The sequence below is a fragment of the Manis pentadactyla genome, chromosome 13 (genome assembly GCF_030020395.1).
Source record: "Manis pentadactyla isolate mManPen7 chromosome 13, mManPen7.hap1, whole genome shotgun sequence".
In the NCBI taxonomy this organism is placed as follows: Eukaryota; Metazoa; Chordata; class Mammalia; order Pholidota; family Manidae; genus Manis; species Manis pentadactyla.
This window is the reverse complement of record NC_080031.1, coordinates 61119437-61141420: the sequence shown is the minus strand read 5'-3', so window position 1 is coordinate 61141420 and position 21984 is coordinate 61119437. Positions and strand designations below refer to the sequence as shown.

The 21984-nt window shown below is 41.7% G+C and overlaps 1 protein-coding gene across 13 annotated transcripts in view; it reads right to left on the bottom strand.

Annotated features, from left to right (window-relative positions):
• Nucleotides 1–1521: 1521 nt before the first annotated feature.
• The window catches only part of RAPGEF6 (Rap guanine nucleotide exchange factor 6), a 246308-nt gene continuing 225845 nt past the window's right edge, over nt 1522–21984 (bottom strand). For 7 of the 13 annotated variants that reach the window (XM_057491190.1, XM_057491188.1, XM_057491189.1 and 4 more), the window contains 6 exons: nt 20744–20935; nt 15083–15217; nt 9921–10149; nt 7853–8352; nt 5582–5896; nt 1522–4882 (listed from right to left, as the gene is read on the bottom strand). In XM_057491190.1, coding sequence (XP_057347173.1) covers nt 4857–4882; nt 5582–5896; nt 7853–8352; nt 9921–10149; nt 15083–15217; nt 20744–20935 — 1397 coding nt within the window. In that variant the 3' untranslated portion in view covers nt 1522–4856. The other 6 variants (XM_057491192.1, XM_036902616.2, XM_057491194.1 and 3 more) reach the window with 4 other exon arrangements.

The following is a 21984-nucleotide window of genomic DNA, read 5'->3' as shown; positions in this document are numbered from 1 at the left end:
AAAAAGTCTTTGAAAAGATGTTTTAGTATTAGTCATTATATAAATTAAAATTAAAGCCACAGCAAGACACCAGTACATCATAACCAGAATGTCTGGAATGAGAAAAATGAAAACCACTAGTAAGTCTGGCCAGCATGAAGGAGCGCCCCACCTGGGAGTCCTCGGGAATGTGGCAGCCGGCTGGCCAGGCTGCTCTGGAGGCAGCCTCTGGGACAGCCAGTCCCTCTGCTTATCGTGTGCTTCTCAGGGAGTGGGGTGGGGATTCCTAAAGTACAATTACAAACCACCACAGCCTTTAACTACAGATTCTGAGTCCCCAACAGGAGACAAATACAGTGGTGTGAATTACTTTCCTAGGGCTGCTCTGACAGATTACCAAAACTGACCAAAACCGAGATGGCTTCAAACAGGAGGCCAGAAGCCCATGGAGGCGTCACCAGGGCAGCACTGTCTCTCCCAGTCCTGGGGCTGTCAGTGCTCTTTCTGAGACTTCCCCTCTCTGCGGTCTCCAGCTGCCTTCTCCTCTACCTGTTAACCTCCTTGGTAAGGACACTAGTGATGGCTTTAGGGTCCACCCAGAGAATCCAAAGTAACAGCCTCTCTCACAATGCTTAACTTAGTTTCATTTGCAAAGACCCCTTTCTCAAATACAGGAACATTTACAGATTTCAAGGATTATGACTCCATATTTCAGGTAGCCATTATTCAACAAGTGTAGTAACACTTGTGTTTAATATTTTCTAAAAAAGCGATCAACTAGTGACACTGATGAGACATGGTCAAGAGAAGGAATGGCCTGGGAAAAAACTGCTGTGTGTGCTGCGAAGGGATAAACTGGGAGGAGGTAGAAGCCTTACCTACTACAGGAGGTGTACTTCCTAGGGGAGTAGGCAATTGCATGCTTTGGTAGACCTGGCTAGCTGCCTATATCCCACATCCATTCTTTCCTTCTGCTCTGAAAAGAATCCCAACTTTTATTTGGGGCCATCATTACTCAGCTGTGCAAGTTTATTTCCCAGGTTTCCTTGCAGCTTCTGGTCATATGACACAGGACTGACTAGTGGGATATAAGTGGAGCTTCTGGAAAAGCTGCTACCTGGCTAATAAAATGGGCCACACCTTTGTGCTTCCCCCTCAAGCTCTTCCTTTGTGAAACACTGCCCCCAGGTGTAAACGTGAGGGCCCCAAGTCCCTGACAACACTGTGGAGTCACTGGACAGTGACATGGTATCAGCCCTGACAGTCAGTCTGGAGACTTTCCTGTTGTAAGAGAAAAACAGGCACCTTGGGGTGTAAGCCACTGTTATTTGGTTTGTAATCAAACACATTTTAAAAAACTGAACAAACAGCTAGGTGTTTTACAGACACTATAAAGTCTGCAATGGTTGGGCCATTCCAATTACTCTGGAAACTTAAAAAATGAAGTCCTTCATGCCAATGTAGGTCACAGAGTGGCCCCTGAGTGACTGGGTGTAATTATTTTATCTGCTTCCATGCATTTGCAATAAAATACAGAGGTAGTTCATGTAGATTTTTTATTGATTCCACCAATGAATTAGGAGGTATAATAATAATAAATGGTACTTTTACATTCTCTTAACCAAAAATATAACAAGTATTTGTACTCAGTAAAAATACAAAAAAGCATACAGAGGCACTGTCTTTCTGAAAGACATAAGTTGAAGAGGTATCAAAAAGTAGGAGACAGACATTGCTCGGCACAGGCTGCCCTACCATCACTGGACCGTGCAGTGTGACTGTTGTTTATCACAACTGTGCAGTTTTTTTCTGTCTTTTGCTCACAAGCTCACGTTTCAACTTTAAAACACCAAATACAACTGCATTCTGTGTACCAAAACTCAAAGAAGCCTTAAAAAAGCACAGAAAAAGCTAAAGTTGAGCTGGGGTTCAAGTTTAAATCTGAAAATGTACTGTAACACATTCCTGAAGGTTTATCCCTTTGTTCCAGCCTTTACAGTAATGCTAAAGGGTCACTATTACATTTTTTTGAGAAACTTAAAAATATATCATAATAATATCCATTGTTTTGAATATACAAGGAAACTGTTTCTCCCCTTCTTCTTGTAGTGGAGACAATGCTTTATAGAAATTAGGCTTGTCCTTGGAAATCCCTATGATCACGGCCACGGTTCCAGCCTGGGAGAGATTCTCAAGGTTATGCAGACAATGACAGTGTGACATCATCCTTGTGGAAAACCATTTAAGTCTTTTTCTCCCCAAGACCATATTGAAAGTAATCATTTGGAGGAAGTAAGAATTTCTTAGTTGCAATAAACTTTTATGGATATACTGGATTTATTAATTCTGAAAGTCCTTCATTATGAAGAGGTTGTTATTGAAACTTATTTGGCAAAAGTTTGCACTGCAGATTTACTACTTCAACGTCGTGGCAGATTCAGAGTTGAGGTGGGACGTGGGCACTAGTCTTTCCATTAAAGTCATACATTTATACAATAAAAACAAATGAGGATTTAGAGTCAGAGCAAATACAGGTGAAGGCTTCTCTTGTTCTAGTCCTGGTTTGACAAACTAGGAGAAGGCAGGAATGCACCCTAAACTAAAATACAAAAATCAAACTCCACAAGTTTTTAAGGGATACATATATAGCAAACTACAAAGCACTTGGCTTTAGTTCCTGATCAATGTGATCAGCTAATCCAAAAACTCACAGTTCAAGCAGATGAAATAAAGGCAGCTAGGTGCAAGTCCCAAGCCCCAAGCCCCAAGCTGCCGACTGTGTGAGATGTTACCGGCACTGTAAGGACAAAGAAGGGAAAGGCTCTCATTTGGTTTGAAAGACCTGGAAATAAACAGATTCTGTGCAAAGAGCACATTTTTCTGGGGTAAGGGATATAAAATGATGGGAACAGATACCCAAACTTGATAAAAAAGATGGTTCTAATAAAAATATCTTTCACTTTCTTCAGTGTGCTCTGGATATGAAAACAATATTGTGTAAATCAGTGAAAGAAAAACTGATCAGAGGACTATAAAACTGTTTACAGGTCAAATCACTAGTGTGACTTTTCAAGCCAGGATTTTTGATCCAGGCCATTTTTCATCTGAATGGACCGCGAGCTATAGCAGCCTTATTCTAACATACCTGGGGTTAATGTCTAATGCTTAAGTTTCAGATTAATGTTTTTGGCCCAGGGGAATTTTTCAGAAATGCTACTTTTTCCTAAAATGAAGAGATGATCATTTTGATGGAAAAGATGGACTACTGCCATTTACCACTTGGAATCATTTTATGGTTTTAAAATGAAGGGGATAAGCATGTAGAGAGAGGGAAGAAATTATGATAGAAAAAAAGAAAAGAATTAGAGAAGGAAGACACAAACCAGCTACGTAAATCCTACAAACCTGCCTATGGGCAACCAAGGCAGAGGCGGACTCGCTGTGGCTCCAGGCTGACCTGGGAAGTGCACGTTAATGGCTTTGGCTTTTTTTTTGGTAGTCACAGACGTTTATTAAACTCTCACTCGCCTTTACACTAAAAAGCAAATGGAAAAAATTTAAATTCAGAAAACATTTAATTTGTAAAAAATGTGAAAAGTCTAGCTTATCCAGTAAACAGTCACTGAAATTTTAATGAAATACTGAAGAGTGCCATGCTCAACAGCCTGTTAATCTCTTTCCTCTCAAGGACTAAACTGAGAACCCAGAACAAAGATTCATTCCCACAATTGTGGCCCCCCTGCCCCCACAGAACCCCAACCAGTTATATGCCTGGGGGGCTCACAGCTTTTGCAGGTCACTTTTTGCAGCCAGGAGCTGCAGTTTTATCGAGATTGAACACAGCCTGTGCTTGGGGATGGCAGAGGACAGAACACAGCGCTGCATAAAGCTGAATCCACAGAGGATCAGACTTCCTTTAAAAAAAGACTCCAATTTGATTTGTGAAACATTTTAGTTTGGGGTTTCTAAAGAACTCTCAACAACCCATTCTCTTATTTATTGGATTTATACTTTTAATTGATGTTAGATGCAGCATAACTTTCACTTCAGAAAGACTTGGCATACATGTTATTTAACATAAAAATTTCATTCTTTGGAAATTAGGGCTGCTACTCACCCCCTCATAGCCTCCTTTTCCCACAGGACTGGTAAGCAAACCTGAGGCAGCTGCACTTGGCCTTCCAGGTCGGACCGGCAGGTGGCACTGTTTTCCTTCCTAACACCCCCACCGCCAAGGGCCTCCTCCTCCACTCAGACAGATTCCCCCAAATGGCACTGGTGTGACAGACCAAGGTCCACCTCTGGAAAGACCAAGCATATCGTCCTGTAAGGATGTCTTCTGCTTGGTCAGACCAGGGGTAGTTTTATGGCCTCTAACATTAAACATCAGCTAATGAGAGCTCCCAAATACAAACAAAACCACAAAACTTCAAGCAATAAGTTAGTTTTCAAGACATGAAACTAGCCTTGGTATTGGCAGACATTTTGAATTTGTCCATTAGTCCAAGCTATGGCTTGGAAATACTTTTACCAACTGCTATCTTAAAAAAAACATGTTAAAGAAAAATCTATAGTAATATATACAGGGAGGACTCTTGAGTTTGAATGTGTTAGAGTAACTGTGGTCCCAAGGCAGGTCTGGTGTGTGAACTGAAGACCGGTGTCCAGGCACATCCGTAGCGGAGAAGAGATGCATCTGCGAGGATGAAAGGGGAGGATGCAGGGCTTTGGGCCATGGTGCTGCTCGGAGCACAGGGCACAGAACCCCTCCCTGGGCAGCGGCAGCAAGGAGCTGTTTGCCCCTTGAGCAGGGCCGTGAGGTGGATCTGCCCACTCTTTCCTCACCGACTTCCAGCAGGCCTTCAATGGTCAAAATGCTAGACTGCTGAAACCTGTTCATTTTCTTAAAATAAAAACACAAGTGTTAGATAAACATATTAGTGAAGATCAACTAACAATCTAGTTATGTTTAGGAAATTATGCAATTTCAACAAAGAAATCCTCTTAAACATCCCATCAAGATCCAGATTTTATTGTAATGACATTTCAGATCACACTGATGGCTGACAAACTGAAATTTCATAATGGCCTTTTAATCACTTTATTACTATCTTGTTATTTAAAAGGATAAAATCTTATTTATTTTTAATAAAATGAACCATTTTTCAAACTTCTACCACACTTGCAAAGTCAGTCAAGAGTTTTTTTACTAGTAAGAGGAGCTGTATTAATAAGCATGACAGATAATTTGGCATTCTGATACTCGCAGCTTCAAGTTTCCATGCAGTAATATGAAATGCAATCCAGTCAAGGGCCTCCTCTCGGAAGTATCCTACTAGACTGAGCGACTCTCCCAAGCATGAGAATGTTCCATTTGTGCCCAAAGAACGGTACTGGGCACATGCAAACAAGCAGCCTGCATTCTCCATTTAAAAAACACCATCATACTTAGGAATTTCTTTTTATTTTATTTTTTAAACAAGTATTTCTAAGGCATTTAAAGTAATAAACATTACTGATTATGTAAAATACCAGAGTAAAGAGACCAATTAATGTGTTCAGCAGTTCATTTAAGAGCCATTGAGGTGGTTTGTCCACATACCATCTGCTTCGCTATCTGCATCGATCACATCTGCTAGTTTAGGATGGGATGGCTGCAAATTATGCCTCTGGGGCTGAGTGACAATCTTCGGTGGAATACAGGCCACAGGGCTGCTACTGAGAGAAGCTGGTGGCAGTCTACAGAGGCTTTCGTGCGCCATCTTTGACCTCTGCACCGCCACACTATAGTCTGGAGGTTTCAGGCGCACGTGGGGTCCTTCCTTTAGGTCCGCTAAAGAAATCCCCATGTATCCTGGAGGAGTGGGAGGTGGCTCCCTATACCTATCCTCCTTCTTGGGTGAGGTGACACAGTACACTGGCATGAAAAAATAAGCAATGGAAATGTTAATGGAAAATATAAGTAATGAAAAAAAACCACACTTAAACTTACTACAATAATAAAATAGAACTTAAAATGAATATATTTGAAAACAATGACAGCGGATTAAAAACATTTCTGAAAAGCTTAATAAACATTTAAGACTGTTTTTAAAATCCATAAATTACATTAGATTTTCATACATGTTAAACTGAATGAGAGAATTGGAGGGTGTGGCGCTGGCAACGAGCCTCCTGCAGTTCAGACCTCACAGAACAGAAACATATACAGACTCCTCAAGGGTCACCAGCCCCAAAGATGACTGAGTCAGAAGCAGTTAGGACGTAAGTAACCCTAAACATCTACCTCTGTTGACTGGCAGGACTCTCACAGAAATGACGTTCGGGCCCTCTATTTAAGGGCTGCTTTACTCTCTCCTCTTCTGAGACATGACCCACTACTGTTCATGGCGCTCCTGGGTATACTAAGTCATCGTCCTATCCTAGCACATTAACAACTTCAACTTTCCTATAGAAAGATTAAGGACCTGACTTCTATTCTGCTCTGTGATCTAGTGAAGAGGGAAGAACTGTAATATTAGGAAATCTAAGTTTCTATGATTTCCAGTGGACATTAAAAATAATGGGGACTTAAAGTCCTTTTTCCCTAAGGTTATAAACCCTAGGACTAAGGCAAAGCTTCAAAAAGCATCAGAAATAGGTTAGATAACGAGGAAGTTCCATGAAATTAAAACCACTCCTCAGTACTCGCAGGATAAATGTCTTGATGCATCTTGATCATGTGACTGTTGAGCATAAGCACTCACCTATATACAAGCAGGACAAATTAAAAAGGACCATTAAATGACTCTAGTGTTATAACTCTCAGAGGATCAAACTTGTCTATAACAAAATTCCTACAAATCTGCCAGTAAATTTGCATGAAGTATCAAGGTCCAAAAGGCTTTCCCATTCCCATCTGAGGAGGATGGGGCAGGGAGGGGGTGGAGAGGTTGTCAAAAAAATAATGAATATAAGTGACTTGCCCAGAGGTATCTAGAAAGAAAATAAAAGATTTTTAAAATCTGTTTTCCCAAATGCACAAGATTTTATATCCTTTTACATACATATGCTTATATATCCATTTAGTGGTAACCTGGAAATTCTTAGAAAAAAATCAATGAGCTAAAAACCCCATCTATAATGCAATTCAAGTAAATAAATGTAGTATAAATGTGCAATACGTGCTATAAAAATCAGAACATCTTTCTCATCTTTAGTAATTTAAATCGACATCACAGATGTATTATAAAATTAAGAACTGACTCAAAGTATAGTCATTCAACGTAGGAAGAAAAGCAGGAGCTATTATATCCAAGTATTTATATAATTCAAGGAAGAAATGAAAAAAAAATGTATTTGGTGGTTAAATACTAAAATAATACACCTAAAAAGCTGTGCATGGTTATAATGGAATCCACAAACAGGAGTTGGCACACCCACAATGTGTGTCAGGAGGGTATAATGAAAAATGATTTGGACTTGTTTATCACATTTTTTTCTTTTACTACCTAAAAATAATTTCAAAGTTTCTACCATGGATGGACAGCAATTGTGATCCAAACCGTTTATGTGATGACAAAGACAATCATCCCATTATCACTAACGTGCAGTAAATGCAGTATTTCAAAAACCAAAAAGATCTCAAAGACAAAAGACACACAAACCTGTCCCCTTCACTGAACACCTCTTCTACCAGCCTTTTCGTTTTAAGAGACTTGACTACCTGCTCCAAAGCCCTTGAGAAGATAATCTGTTTGTGGCTGGAGGAAGGAGGCTGAAGGAAGAGAAGGGCATTTGCCTGAATAACACTCTGGGCCAACACGTTCCAGTGGCATTTCCTTACCACTTCTTCTCTGAGTGCCACATATTGGACAAGGGACACATGACTTACCAATCAAACCCTTTTCTGTACTTGAAGTAACAGTTTTATAAACTGGGTCAGTGCTGTCCCTGGGGTCCAAGCCTTCGGGTGACTCAGCTGGGGTGCTCTCCAACACCCTCCGTTTAACTGTTCCATAGTTTGGTTCGCATGTGTCAGACAGAGAACTGGAGGAGGCCCAACTCTGCCTCATCTGCCTGTTCTCTAGGCTTCCTTTACAATGACCACAAGTTCTGGCGCGGCCTTTAGGACATGAACAGGGCTCACAGTCAGCAGGTTCAACTTCAGCAATGGGACCATCCCAATGGGTGTGACGATAGTTTAGAAACTCCCAGCCTTTTGGGTTTGGAAGGCTTTGGAAGTTATCATGCGAGCTGCTAGAACAGGAAGTCCAACTTCCACGACCACTGTCAGCTGCTTCTATAATGATATGCTCATGAGATATCTCTTCACTGCTCATGGAAGAAGAGACAGCTAAATTCTTGACCAGAGATGGCTTTGAGAGTGTCCACCTAAAATTGGAGATGCACAATTAAAAGTAATTTACTGGCTTACCAGAGAAACTCTCACCTGTTCATTACAAGTTAACTGCCTATAAGAGACTACACACGAATCCCAAATGTTCATGCAAAATAACCTGGTAAAAAAAAATGACAGTGAATCAGTCATCATTAAACTTCCATTGGCATTGATGTTAATTCTCTAGAAACATACTGAAGAAACTCAAATACTTATTAGCAAAGTTATCTCAGTATTTTTCTTGAGTTGACTTTAAAAGAAAATGAAATGAGGTTTGCAATGAATAAAATGAAGTATGTATTTTCATTCTTTGTCAAGATAATGTTAGGAATTCCTAATTCTGTATGCATGGAGAGAATCTAACAGGAATTTTATTTTTCAATGTACCTCGGAGGTTGGCCTGGTACACTGTGTCAAGTAAACAGTAACCTCCCTGACTACCTAAATGAATTCTATCATGTAGCACAGGGGTCCCCAACCTAAGGCTCACAGGCCAAATCCAGCCAACAGCTTGTTTCTGTATCGTCTAGAACAAAGCATGTTTTTTTTTGTATTTTCAGGTTTAAATGAAACACAACAAAATACTTCAGAAAATTTGAGACAGAGACCATATGCAGGGCCTGCAGAGCCTAAAATACTTACTATCAGGCTCTTTCCCAGTCACCTGCCAAAAAAAAAAAAGTGAACCCTTGATTTATAGTATAGAGCAGGGGTCAGTACACTAGGCCCAAGACCAAATCCAGCCCTCTGCCTGTTTTTGTGAATAGTTTTATTGGGACACAGTGTTCCCATTCGTTATGTACTGTCTAAGGCTGTTTTCACACAACAGCAAGGTTGAGCAGTTGCAACAGAGACCTTATAGCCTGCAAAGTCTAAAATATTTTGCCATCTTTTATAGAAAAATTTGCTGACCCCTGGTCTGCAGGATCACAGTTTAGTAACATTCACAAATGTGATTTTACTCTATCCTTAATTTTTTACCTAACGTACACAGGTTTGACATAAAGTATACCAGACTTAATATTTATCAGTTTGGAATCAACTTTCTCAAAGATTTCCATTTTGCCTGATCCTAAGTAGAAATTTAGAATGAATAATTTTTAAAATTTGACTTTTGCTAGCTGCTAATTCTTATTCCACAAATTATACTTTCAGAAAACAAGGAGCAAGGACTGGTCCTGTTCTCTAGACCTGTCTACGTGGGAACAGCACTGGGGGGTTGGGGGGGTACTTTACATCACAGTCTTTTTGAGCAGTGTCTAACTTAGCTGCCAGAAGGCAAGAACAACCTCCCCCAAAGCAATTGCAGCTTCATTTTGAGTTCTTACTGATCTAAAAGATACATAACAGAAAGTTATATGAACTCAGGAACACCTTACAAATGAGCATCATGCCCTATTCTCTGCAGTTCGGTATGGAGAACCCATGCTTGGCCCTCACACGGATCCCTGTGCCTTGCCCCAAGGTGTGGGGCATGTCCCTAAGGGCTAGCCGGACAGCTCTGCCTTCAGTGGCCACGTGGGTCGGGTTTTGTGACGTGAACACAGGCGAGCATGTTTACCCAGGGCCAAGCTGAATGTGGTCTCCCACTCCGGAGGACGACTCTGTCTTTTCCGAGGCCCCAGAGGATTCAGGGACTGCTGCAGCCTGGGAGGAACACCGTTCATCCTGTAGAGCTGCAGACATGGAGTCAACAGAACAGTTGCTCACGATGCTGGACCGTGACGAAATCTCACTATGGCTGGAGTCAGACAAGTTGTCAGATTTAGCTGATGGCATAAGTGTATGACCTGAATGAAAGATGACAAGGGAAAACATAGTAAGATAAAGTGAGAAGCAATCCCAGTTCCCATCCAAGGAGATGTAATGCTGTCAGTTCTCTATATCCATGCCCCCATCTACTCATACATCCTAATCCAAGTCCAAATTCAGTAAGAAAGGTAAAATCCGGTATTACTGACAAAACTAGTCCAAAGGTGCTTCTGCCCCAGGCTCTCACATAGCTACAGCATTTATAAAAGAAGGTGGCCATTCTATTACAAAACATTAAAAAGTAGACATCTTGAGTTTCTCTTATTAACCCTACTTCCCCTCCTTTGATTAACATAAATATTTTAAGGCCTGACCTGAATGTCCAAAATGCTATTTTGAGTCAGGGGCTGGGGAGGAGAGTTAAGACTCAAGGGGAGGGAATTATATTTCTGCTTTTCAACCTACATATATTTACCCCAGATACTCTGCTTATGTTACCTAAGAAGTCTTGCTCCAAGTTGAAAGCCATTGTTTAGTATTTTTAAATACATTGTTTTAGATTTGGATTTAAACTTATACCTAGTTTCTTTTTCTTCACCAACTTTGCACAGTATTATATTAAACATTGGAACTGACAGATTTATAAGAATGTGTTATAAAGAAACAATATCTACCTGGTTTAAATTGGTCTATGACTTACAGCGCAGCAGATATAGCTAGAGAGGTTTTCTTTCACGTTCTTTGGAATGAAGGGGTGGAGATGGAGTAGGGTGGAAGGATCTAAAAACAATCTGAGCATGACAGTTAATTGTACATAGTCATCTGTTTTGGTAACCCTCAAAGGAAAATGCTGTAGCAATCCCAACCAGGAGTAGGTCTCCAAGAAGCAAAAGTCTTCTTGTTACCAAAAGAATGAGTTTCAATAGGTACATTACTCCTGGGTCAGTCCCTAGAAATCTCATTAAGAACTACAGGCTTTATACTCTCATATTACCTATAAATCATTAAAGAAGAAACTTCTTGAACAATAACCTTAAGTAGTTTCATAAATTATTACAGAGAGAAATATTAAGAGCCAGAAAATGTGTGATTTATGTATGTTTGGCTTATGGGAACAGGCACAGGACAAGCCAGTCTCGAGACTCCTGTCCCAATTCTCTGGTCTTGTGATCACTGCTATTTCTCAGTGCCCTTCATAGACTGATTGGTCAATTTTGAAAAGGACTAAGAAAATGGATGTGGTAAATAAATTTTAAAAACAGATACAACATAAAAATTCTTCCTTAAAAAGAAAAAATTTTTGCTCTTTTATCCTAGGGGATAGACTTTAATGTTTTAAAAATAATTTCATCCCTATGCCTGTAAGATCAGTACTTCTCAAATATGATCAAATCTGAGAACCACCTGGAAAGCTTATTGAAATACATATTTCGGGGCCCATTTCTGGCAATTCAAATTTACGATGTCTGTGGTGGGACACAGTAATTAAGTTCAACACGACTTCCAGATTATTTTGAACCTGCTATGTTAGACTGTTTCCTCCTCCTCTGATCAGAAATCTGACACATGGAAGACATAAGAAGTATATGTTGACATGATACAGTTTCTTGGCTTCCAAACACCACTTCTTTCTTTAGCTTGTAAAATAGCTGCAGTAATAAGAGAGCAATAAAATTCTCTGAAGCAAAGGTTGTGGTCAGGTCATTATTAGGGATTTTAATGTGGGAGTAAATACCGGTTTCTTAAAAGCCTCCTCAACTTACTACATTCACAGACTTAGCCACTACCAATAAAGCCAACTACAGAAAACAAGAGCATAAAGTTTACTAACATTAATAAAATAACGTACAAATAAATAAGCACTTATTTAAACCAATATGACTCTGTTGCTAGAGGACCTCTAAACACTAATCATAAAATGCTTATAAATAATATCTAAGTTACTGCCTAACTTTGACAAATGACTTAACTTAAGCTACATTTACATTAATAAATAAAAACAAATTTAACACTAAAATTAAGTGAGGAACTTCATCAGAGTGTCTTTCTCCTTTTAAACTTGAATCGCGTATGGAAGAAGTTTACAGTGTTACTGTTGCCTCGGCTATTTGAATTGAAGATGTCACACCCTTTCTCATCTTTGATGTTGCTTCCAACATCCTTCACTTTCTCACAGCTTTCTGTAGCTTGATTGTGATCTGCGTCCTCTTTTTTGTTGTTGGCTAGTCTCTCCCTTGAAAGAGTTCTCTCCCTAAATCTTCTAAACGGGGATGTCATTCTTTTTCTGGCTGTGTTCTCACAACTTGTCCTGCCTCTATTCTCCTCAGTGGCCTTCTCGGTCCTGTCTGTTCTTTTGGCTGTGCTCCTGGTAATCTGTAGGATTTTCTTTTGCAAGTAAACCCCGCCTATTCCGGGGCAGCTCTGGCCACTGATCTTGGTGCTGGACTCACGGGGAGGGGATGAGCAAGACCCTGAGAGGCGCAGCAGGATGCTGTGATCGGGTATGATACTGCCAACTGGAGGGAGAGATGCAAAAACCCTGTCACGGTCAATTCTTTCCAGTTAATCACAATTAGTTGGTTTATATAACATTTTACTATGTTAAAATTCCAAATCTTGACAATATCTGAAAAACTGAAATCTAGCAATGTATTTTCTAATGCATGGAGAAGTCTACTATATAGCATAAACACAGCAGTCATTGTGTAACAGAAGACAAAGATCACCTTGATCAGAGTTAAGTCTACAAAAAGCTGTTGAAAATAAGCCCAGCTGGTAATATTATCAGGAAAATATGGCAGGAGTATCAGACAATCAGAATTATTTCTCCAAATATTTTTTTGATTTTCAGGCAGATTCTACTAAGAAAAAGCTTAGTAAAAACCGGATGGGCCACATAAACAGTACATATGACAGGTGCATTCATGAAGCACTGCCTCTGATCCTGCTGCATCTCCGAGGCAGAAAGGTGGCCTCCCTAAGCACTGGGAAGATAAAAGGTAATGTCTCTTGACTTCTCATGTTTGAAAAGTTCTTACTTGAGATTCTCCCTGTGAAAAACATGATTACTTTTGTAATTGCTAGAAAACAGAGAATTTCAAAATTTAGCAAGAACTGGGAACAGATCTTAATGTACTTAGTTTAATGACATTTTTGTTCAGTCACACGTGACTGGCAAAAACCTGTCCACAAAAATAAACAAAAATACAATACTCAGTTGGGGTTTGACAGAACACAGGTAAGAACAATTGGGAATAGTTTTGAAGATTTCTAAGGATTCCAAACATGACTGACAGGTTCACAATCTATAAAGATTGTGGTTGGTTACTGGCCACACACTGAAAGACCCAATAGAGAAAAGACTTCTCTGTTCCAGTGGTGAAGTGGATTTTCTATTGGGAATAAGAGCAAGGGGGTAATTCCTGTTCCTAATACCTTTTCCCATAAGTCACATTCAGGCATAAAACACCAAATCCAATTCACCTAGTTTCCCATTAGAGAACAGTCTCTAATGGGACATTGGAAAAGCCTCCAGAACAGGCAGAGAGTGTGAAAGAGCATTAAAGGCCTGTGGGTGCTGTTCATCAGGCCCATCGGTGTGACTGGGCACTGCTCCCAGTCCTACGCCTCGACAACTGTAAAGAGCACTTTGGAGCAGACCACACAGACAGTAAAGAGATGAAATAGACCTCACTGCCTCACAAAATCATGTATGAGCTACGTACCACAGGATCAGCAACCTAGGTTTTATAAAAACAAAAAAAAAATCACAAGTATATATACTGTTTAAATGTCCAATTTGATTTGTACTAGGCTTTTCTTAATTACAATGGAATGAAAATCCTAGCCAGGCTCAGCTCTTTGACAGGGGAACAGCAGGTCAGTAATGGAGCTATGTTGCCTGGGGTGGCAGCAGGGAAAGAGAAGAGAAACTTTAATTTACTCCACATTTACCATGTATCAGGTTTATAAATATTATTCCATTTAATCCTTAAATGAGTCCCCTAAAGTAGATGGTCTTTCTCCCATCTTGTGGCCAAGAAACCTAACTGTATAAATCAGTTGCTCATAGTAACACAGCTATAGGGGAGAGTGAGGATTCAAACTCAGGCTGGATGCCACTGTACCACATCACCGACACACTGGTGGCAAAAATAAGAAAGGGCTCTCACAAGTGAGATGAAACTTAGAACATGGCTTCTCAGGAAAGCTCTGGAAGCTTCTACTTCCTGCTAGAATTCATAAGCTTCCCTCTGACCATGTACTGTCCTTCAGTGTGATTATTTAAAGACGTTAATTTGTTTATATCTGTGAAGATGATGCCAGGACCTAGGAGCCTTTTTCGTCAGGATACACAGAGGGTGGGGGGCCAAGGTAAGAAACACACACCCTGCTGACACGAGATGGTGTCTGGCAGCACCCAGCCCAGGATAGTCGGGCAGAGCGCAAGTCAGTGAACAGTGATTTCACACGCTTTATCTCGAGGATTTCTCTATAAGGATAAATGCAGAAATCCACAAGGGTATACATTATTCCAAACCCTGATTACTCAAAAGGTAATAATACTCCATTAATAAAGAAAGGAAGGTGTTCATCTAAATACTTGTTTCTTTACCTAAATCTTACAGTTGGTTAAAAACAATTTCTTGTAGAAATTCTTTTTTGGCAAATACTCCATAGAAATGTTTAAATAATTGAAAATTTGAATAACAAGAATCTGCAGAGAACAACATAACTTCTGCCTTCACTCTTATCCGAGTTTGTCTTCTGTTAAGAAGGATCACGCTTTGAATACAGGAGTCCTGCAGAATAGCTGGAAAGCATCTGAATAATTAAATCCAAAACATGAAAGTTCAAAAAGTATTAGAGTTACACCTTTCTTCAGTTTATTACTATAGATTGAAAAGCAAAATACATGTAACAAAGTGGTGTCGAGTGTGACAAGAATCAGCTTGAACTGTCCTGCCTTACCTTTGCGAGGGGAGCCTTGAGGAGACGCAGGAGGACTAGAATGCATGGACGATGCCACAGAGAGAGTATCTTCTGTGTGTTTCTTAACACTCATTTCTTCGGCTGTCCCTAAAACTTTTTGAGATATACTTGTACCTAAAAATAAAGACAAAGAAGCAAATAAGCACCACTTCACAATCAAAAGGTCTCCTAAGCTGCTACCTAACTAAAGCCATGATGCACAATGACTAGTGCAGGCGGCTGAAATGTGTGTGTGACCAGGAAACGGCACAGATATTTTCACCTCTGGGCTGTTGTTTAGATCCGGCTGGTCAGCTAAGCCCAGATTATAATAGCTTCTTCTTGTGTTTTGCCCATAAGGGAAATAGATCTAACAGTCTGCATACAGCATCTCCCCCCACTTCCACCCAACTGACACACTTTTTGGGACTCTAAGCAGGTAGTGGAGGCACAGACTCACTCTCCCGTGCCCCAGAGAGGAGGCCTCTCCACTGAGGGTGAGGCCGAGGTGGTGCAGGCCAGTCCTTTTCAACATTGCTAAATCCATACTACAGGAGAGAAGCAGACAACTGGAAGAACCATCAGTTTACAGTAAAATAGATAGGAGCACACAGGAAGCATTCCTACAAAGTTCTGTGACTAGAACTTTGGCCAACACCTGGTCCTGTCTGGAGTAGGTTCAACTTAACAACGTTTCACTACACTGACATTTTTACATACATCTTAAATGCCAAGAAGTTACTGCCACTGTTTTAACCAGTAAAGCAAGCCCAACTCTGATTCAGCATAGCAACAAGCAGCCCTCTGACTCTAAAAAACTGTAAATCACAATATACTTACAGTACTCTCAACTAGGTGCCATTTTAATATATTTACCATATAAATAACAGCCAACTGACAACTACAGAAGAGAGATACCTATTACAAGTAATATCATCTACTTGGGTGATAGATTACATCCAAGTAAGAAATCAAAGCTAAACTAATCCCCCTACTTCTCACATTTAACAGGAAATTTATTAGCTTAGCCAATTTTTCATCTAATTCTCTCTTCATTTCCATAGCCATTGTGCTAGTTCAGGATCTGAGCAATTCCAGGTAACTGTTCCATCAGGTTCCCACTGGACTCCACCTGTGGTCTCACTGACCACCCCACCTTAACTGCAGTCCTTCTCCCACATAACTGGGCTCTACTCTCCCTTGCTCAAATCTTTTCAGTAGCTACCCACTGACAACTTTCTGTTAGTACACCATGTTCCAATTGTGGCACACTGGTGACTTCACTTCTCTTCACCCTGACAGGCTGTTGGGTGCAATGGTTAAAGGCAAGGACTTTAGAGCTTGTTAGCCTGGGCTCAGCATCTGCTCCATCACTGACTGTGTGTAAGTTACTTAGACTGTCCATGCTAGTAGACCCATCCTTATGGAGATTAAGTTAATAAATAAAGTCAGCACAGCACTTATAACTGTGTCCAGAACTCAGTAAATGCTCTGTAAGTGTTAAGCTTTAATTACTATTGGCTCTCGACACTCTTCCTGCAGCTTTGCATTCAGGCGGCAAACAGCCTTAACTCCGAGCAGACAAGAAGCTTTTCCTCTGCCTGAAGCAATTTCTCTGGAATCTTTGTCCAATTATCTCCTTCCTGATCACCGTTTAAGACTGCATAGGTGTTATCTCCAAAAAGCCTGCTCTGAAGTTTTACCTTACCTCTGTCTGCCCTAAAAGCTCCCCTCTTTTGTTTTTTTAACCCCTGGTCTAGCAAGCACCCCACTACAGTGGTTACCAGTTTGTGTGAGCATCTGTATCATTAGACTAAAACCCTGGAAAAGGACGGGGCATTTCTTAAATTAACTTTGGACCTCACAACAAAATCAAACTGAATTCACAAAGTTCTCTTGAATATTCCCAGAATCTCTTGCCTAGCCTTAGCCCTTACATGTACTGCTGCAGCTTCTCACAGCCTCTGGGGCAAGGGGTGGGGAGGGGCTGTTGTCTCCTCCCTTCTGCTGTGTAACTGGTCTGTGACTGTCAGTTGTTGCCAGGGACCTGCCCATGGAATTTTTCCCAGAAGGGGTGGGTGGGGAAGTGGGCATGCGCTGTGGCAGCAGAGATGGGGAGCACCAAGTAGCCTTTGGCTAGCAGGGGCCAGGGGGAAAGGAGAGAGCGTGATACAGAGGCAGAGCGAGAGCGGTGGCCAGAGGGGACAGACGGAGCCAGGCCTCATTGTGAGCAATAAAAGGGCTTCTCCCAATCTATCCTTTCCCTTCACTGATTTCAGTCATACCGGTTTATTTGTCCCAGGCAGTGAGCACCGCTTCCGCCTGGAGCTACATTTGTTGTAGTTGGCAGGATTGCTGAACGCAAAATCTGTCTCCATGGGTGCAATATTTGGGCGGGCTGCCCTTAAAGGTGGTGGGGCGATGCCTGGGAACAACCTTGTGGATGGTGAGCATTCACCCAGGGATTCCCCATGCGGATCTGGTCTGGGTTAAAGTGCTTCCTAGATGAGTGGGCCCCTCCCCAGAATTGGGGAAGGGTGCTGACACCAGAGGCTGTGAAATTAGCCCTCTGTAAAAAAGGGGACTGCTTAGGGGGCCTGAGAGGCCATGGGGCAGCAGGAATTGTGGGGTGGTTGTTTCTCATGGCATCGGAAAGGGTTACCAAGGACAGAGATGCACTTCACCGTTGCTTGGATAAACTGGGAGGAGTCATGGGATGCTCTGAGAAAGGAAAGACAGCTCCTGAGAACTGAGATCACGCTGCGGAGAGACATGCTACCAGCAGGGAAGAGGCAGCAGGAAAATCTGAGCTGCACAAGGGAGTGACGGGGAGAAAGAAGGGATGGTGCCTTCAGCCCTGGAGATGGAAGAGGAGGAGCCAGGGGAGGAGGAGAGGGTGGGGTTGAGGGAATAACTATGGCTGAGGCTACCGTCCAGGGCACTAGCCCCTCCTGTATTAAAGGCCCACCTGGGTGTGATTAAGAAAATAAAAATGCAACAACCACGGGTTCCTCAGGGGGAGGAACAGTCTCCTCCCCAAACTGTGGAGCACTCCATGCTCCACCCCTATACCCAGGATAGGCTGGTGAATTTGAGCATCTGGTTTCAACAGAAGTGGCTTTTGCATCTTTGAGATTCAAGAGTAGAGGACATTGTTCTGTCTGGGTCAGAAATGGGTAAACTGGGTTTCCTGATGACTCACCCCTACCTCTGACAGAGGATGTAAAATGCCCATCACACTCCAGGGAATCATGCACTTCTGGATTGGCTGACAGCAGCCCTTAGGGCAATATGGCCTAATCAGGGTGATTTACCATACTTATCCAGTAGTTGGAAAATGTATACAGAGCTCCAGCAGGTTTTACAGGAGCTGGGCATGAGAAATATCATCTATAATATGGACCCTCGGGGCCCGCTGAGGAGTTGTTCACCATAGGAATGAGAAATCTGGTGCTCCACACAGGACCCCCATCTCTCTTTGGGTCCCTAGGCCTATTCTTGCTCCCCACATACAGCAACCTGTAACTGAGGCTACTCGTACTTTAGCAGATCTGGAGGAGGTTGAAACAATAAGAGCACAGAAGGAAGTACAGAGTATGACTGAAAGAAGAGGAGCAAAGGGCCCTGTGAAGGTTTTGAGGACCCAGATGTGGGTTGATTTGATAAAGGCAGGGGTAGTATAGTAAAGGAAGTTCTGAGGGGACATGCTAAACACCCACCTGAAGCTCTGCTTGTACCTTGGTGGGTGATAAATACTAAGCAATATAAATTGCCCAGAGGCACAAAGAAATTGGAGAAACTCTACAGAAACAGAAGGTGAGCATCATAAAGCCCACTCATAGTTCTTTTAATTCCCCGCTGTGGCCAATGAAAAAGCCAGATGGCTCCTGGCATGTGACCATCGACTACAGGGAAATGAATAAAATCATACCCTCTCTGCATGCTGCTGTCCCCTCTATAGAAGCCCTTATGGACACACTCAGTCATGAGCTAGGGACATATCATTATGTTGTGGACCTTGCTAATGCTTTCTTCTCTATTGACATAGCACAGGAAGTCAGGACAGTTTGCCTTCACCTGGAAAGGCTGGCAGTGGACATTCACTATCCTTCCACAGGGACACCTCCATAGTGTCACCATTTGTCACAGACTTGTAGCCCAGGACTTGGCCACATGGGAGAAACCACAAACGGTGTGTGGCTGTATCATTCAATGACATTATGCTCGTGTCTGATTCTCTTGCAGATTTAGAAGGGGCAGCTCCTAGACTGCTGCAACATCTATAGGAGAAAGGATGGGCTGTGAACAGCACCAAGGTTCAGGGACCTGGTTTGTCTGTAAAATTCTTGGGGGTTGTCTGGTCAGGTAAAACTAAAGTCATCCCAGAAGCAGTCATAGACAAGGTCCAGGCTTTCCCTACCCCTACCACTGTGGCAGTCTTATAAGAGTTTCTGGGTCTTCTGGGCTACTTGAGAGTATTTATCCCACACTTGGCACAAATTCTGAGGCCCTTATACCGGCTGGTACAAAAGGGTATCTGGTGGGCCTGGGATGAAACATGTGCATCTATTTGCCTTTACTGCTGTTGAGTGAGAAGTCAAGGCTGTGCAAGTCTTGAGCATAGTGGACCCATCAAGGCCCTGTGAGCTAGATGCTCATGTAACCAAAATGGCTATGAATGGGGCCTTTGGTAGCAGCTTGAACGGACTGGCCCATATATTGGAATCTGGTTGCAACTGTGGAAAGGAGCAGAGGTCTGCTATACCTTGACAGAGAAGCCACTGGCTGCTGTGTACCACACCTTGCTGACTGAAGAGCCCATCACTGGAACAACTCTGACCAAGGTAATAACCACCTGTCCCATTGTGGGGTGTGTGCAAGACTGGACCCAAAGGTCATGGAGTGGTGTGGCACAGATGTCTACACTGGCCAAATGGGGTGCTTACAGAACCACAGCACCCTCTCCACTAGCCCCTTAAGTGGTGAACTCCAACACTTATTGGGGCCAGTGACATATACCAGTGGAAAGCAGGAAGAACTTGCTTTGGAGCCACTGGTAGCCGAGAGTCCTTATCAGGAGGGAAAAACCCCTATACCTGAAGATGCTTGGTACACAGATGGCTCCAGCTGTGGGCAGCACAGATTAAATAATAATGCTGGGAGCCAACTCTAATCTATCTTCCCTTCTGAACACTACTATGATGATACTGATAAAACTCCAAATAAAAATAATCTGGGTAATATCGACATGGCCTAACAGAGGACAAGTGTGGTCTATATATAATATAATGTACACAGTTTTGTCTAACTAGGTTTTTAGAAGTGGACATTAGTGAGAAACCAACATATAGTCATTTTTAGAGTAAACAACTTCATTCTCATAGACTGCATTTGCATTAGGTAATTGATTAATTTTTGAAGACAGTAAACCCTTAGTACCCAGTTGTATTGCTATTAAGTTCTCTTGATGATGATAATCAGCATTTAAAGTATGTATTTGTCATCAAATTCAGTCCAAATGAAATCCTTTTTGATTCATGAATGATTATATTACACAAACTATTATAGCTGATCTGAGCGTTTACAGTTAGTAATTATTTTTCATTCAAACTGCTCTGGAAATGTCAATGAAATGAATGCACTACTAGTGTGAATACTCACTCAGTGTGGCAGGGTCCTTCGCTTGTCCCCTTTTCCTGATGGGATGCAAGTTAACGGCAGGCACCTGAAGTCCCTGGCTTACCCTGTGGGGCTGATGCAAATGAGCTTTGGCTGTCTGGCCAGCTGACCTCACAGGTACTGGAGACATTTCAGATGATTTGGCTGATCTTTTCTCATTTAAAGTCTTCGTCACTAATAGGAGAGTTAAGAAATATGTAATTCTGTACTTTTTTAGGCAAGATTTTTACCAACAATAATAAAGGACTACATTAAAACCACTCATTTTTAACACAAGAAATCAATTTTCCTGAAAATTATTTCATGTATTATAAAATGTTATTCCTAACAGTTTTGTAGGACTAAATTAATTTTACTTCCTAAATACTTCTTGAGTCCATTAACGTAACTGCTTCCAGCTCCTCCTCACAGCTGTACTACTGAAGTATCTCGTCACTGCACCAGTTCTGGGATGCCTTTAAGCCATTCTCCATACAACAGCAGGAACTCTCCAGCATGAAAGTCTGATCACCTACGGCCTTTTCCAAATGCCCCGCACCAGCCTTGTGATGAATTGCCACTGCTCTCAGGATAAAGATCCAAATCCCCAAAACAAGGCCTCGTAGGTTAGCTTCCCTAATGCCCCACACTACAGTGACTATAGATTCCATTTTGTTTTCATGGCATCCTGTATTTTCCCTTCACAGCACTGGTAATCGTTTTCAACAAAACAATTAAGTGTGACATTAATCACTTAGTGTTTCTTCCCCTACCAGGGTGTAACTAACACTAGAGGAAGGGCTGTGTAGCTTGTTTACTACTACACCCTCTTATGTGCAGTGACTGATAAAAAAAAAGATGCTTAATATTTATTTCTTGAATGAGTAAGTGAAATTATTTCAACACACAGGAATACCAGAGATATGTAAATTGATGGTTAGATTATTTGACAATGAACGTCAGAATTAAAAATTGAGATCTCTGACAAGATGCTGCCTCGTTTGTACGAAATCCATATGGTCCCCCAAAGGAAAGAACTTCTTCCTTCGGGTGGTCAGTTATTTTTGTAAGAATATATTAATTTATCCTCCATTTACCCCATGGTCCCAAGCACATAAGCTGGTGAGAATTATGCCTGGACTTGCCCCACCTTATCTCTAAACATCCCCACCCTCCTCCAAGGCAACAGATCCAGCGGATCCGCCACAATAAAAGGCATAACTCTGCACCACGCTGCTGCTCTA